This window comes from Ciona intestinalis, unplaced genomic scaffold (genome assembly GCF_000224145.3).
Source record: "Ciona intestinalis unplaced genomic scaffold, KH HT000159.2, whole genome shotgun sequence".
NCBI classification, from domain to species: Eukaryota; Metazoa; Chordata; class Ascidiacea; order Phlebobranchia; family Cionidae; genus Ciona; species Ciona intestinalis.
Window position 1 is genome coordinate 58,839 of NW_004190481.2, and position 1,550 is coordinate 60,388.

General features: G+C 32.6%; 1 protein-coding gene and 1 long non-coding RNA gene across 8 annotated transcripts in view; one reads left to right on the plus strand and one right to left on the minus strand.

Moving 5' to 3' along the window:
* The window catches only part of LOC113475210, a 431-nt gene extending 147 nt beyond the window's left edge, over positions 1 to 284 (plus strand). Inside the window, exon 2 of the long non-coding RNA XR_003396955.1 lies at positions 173 to 284. This is a non-coding gene — a long non-coding RNA (uncharacterized LOC113475210). The remainder of the gene's footprint in view (positions 1 to 172) is intronic.
* Positions 1 to 1,550, minus strand: part of LOC100180818 (CUB and sushi domain-containing protein 1) — a 16,908-nt gene that overhangs the window by 11,389 nt on the left and 3,969 nt on the right. For all 7 annotated transcript variants that reach the window (XM_026839136.1, XM_026839134.1, XM_026839138.1 and 4 more), the window contains 3 exons: positions 577 to 782; positions 374 to 515; positions 48 to 283 (listed from right to left, as the gene is read on the minus strand). In XM_026839136.1, the coding sequence (XP_026694937.1) occupies positions 48 to 283; positions 374 to 515; positions 577 to 782 (584 nt within the window). The remainder of the gene's footprint in view (positions 1 to 47; positions 284 to 373; positions 516 to 576; positions 783 to 1,550) is intronic.

Consider the following 1,550-nt stretch of genomic DNA (forward strand, 5'->3'; position numbering starts at 1 on the left):
TACATGAACAAAACATTAAAAGATTTTCTCATAAAATATTCACTTACAGTTAAATAATCATAACTTCTTTCGGTTGAAAATCTTATCAAATTGAGTTGAACCCTCATTCCATCAGAGGCAGTTATCGTCCAAGTACAATCGACATTGTTTAGATAATTGTTGGGAAAATTAGGTGATGTGATTGGCTGACTGGTTGAAGTGGCAACAGCATTGAAACCACATGAAGATGCTTGTGTTGTTGATTCTGGCGTTGTTGTTTCTGGTGTTGTTGTAGAATTGACTTCTGCAATAAATTTTCATAATGATTATATGGCCTATATATTCAATTTACATCTTAGTTTTAGTAACGAAAAAGTGATAATTAGAAACTCACCAACAAAAGTTGCATTAAATCCAGTCCTGGTGACAGACCTATCTGAAGTGAATCTTAAAGTGAGAGTATTGCCAATTGATGTATATATTCTGTTTGAATAAATCCCGCTGTTTCTTGCCAACTGTGTACCATCACTTGAAATCTAAAAATAAAAGTTACATGAACAAAACATTAAAAGATTTTCTCATAATATATTCACTTACAGTTAAATAATCATAACTTCTTTCGGTTGAAAATCTTATCAAATTGAGTTGAACCCTCATTCCATCAGAGGCAGTTATCGTCCAAGTACAATCGACATTGTTTGGATAATTGTTGGGATAATTAGGTGATGTGATTGGCTGACTGGTTGAAGTGGCAACAGCATTGAAACCACAAGATGATGCTGTTGTTACAACTGGCATATATTCTGAAAATCATTTTGTGTCTTATATTCAATTTACACAAGTTTTAGTAACAAAAAGTGATAATAGACTCACCAACAAAAGTTGCATTAAATCCAGTCCTGGTGACAGACCTATCTGAAGTGAATCTTAAAGTGAGAGTATTGCCAACGGATGTATATATTCTGTTTGAATAAATTCCGCTAATTCTTGCCAACTGTGTACCATCACTTGAAATCTAAAAATAAAAGTTACATGAACAAAACATTAAAAAATTTTCATAATATATTCACTTACAGTTAAATAATCATAACTTCTTTCGGTTGAAAATCTTATCAAATTGAGTTGAACCCTCATTCCATCAGAGGCAGTTATCGTCCAAGTACAATCGGCATTGTTTTGATAATTGTTGGGATAATTAGGTGATGTGATTGGCTGACTGGTTGAAGTGGCAACAGCATTGAAATCCACATGAAAATGCTCGTGTTGATGCTGTTGTTACAACTGGCATATATTCTGAAAATCATTTTGTGTCTTAATAATTATACCAAGTTTTTATCAACAAAAAAAAGTAGTAATAGACTTACCCACAAATGTTGCGTTAAACCCAGACCTGGTGACAGACCCATCTGAAGTGAATCGTATAAGTGACAGTATTTTCAACGGATGTATATATTCTGTTTGAATAAATTCCGCTAATTCTTGCCAACTGCCTACCATTGCTTGAAAATCTAAAAATACAAGTTATAAGAACTAAAACAATTAAATTAATTCATAAGAATCAATCACTTACA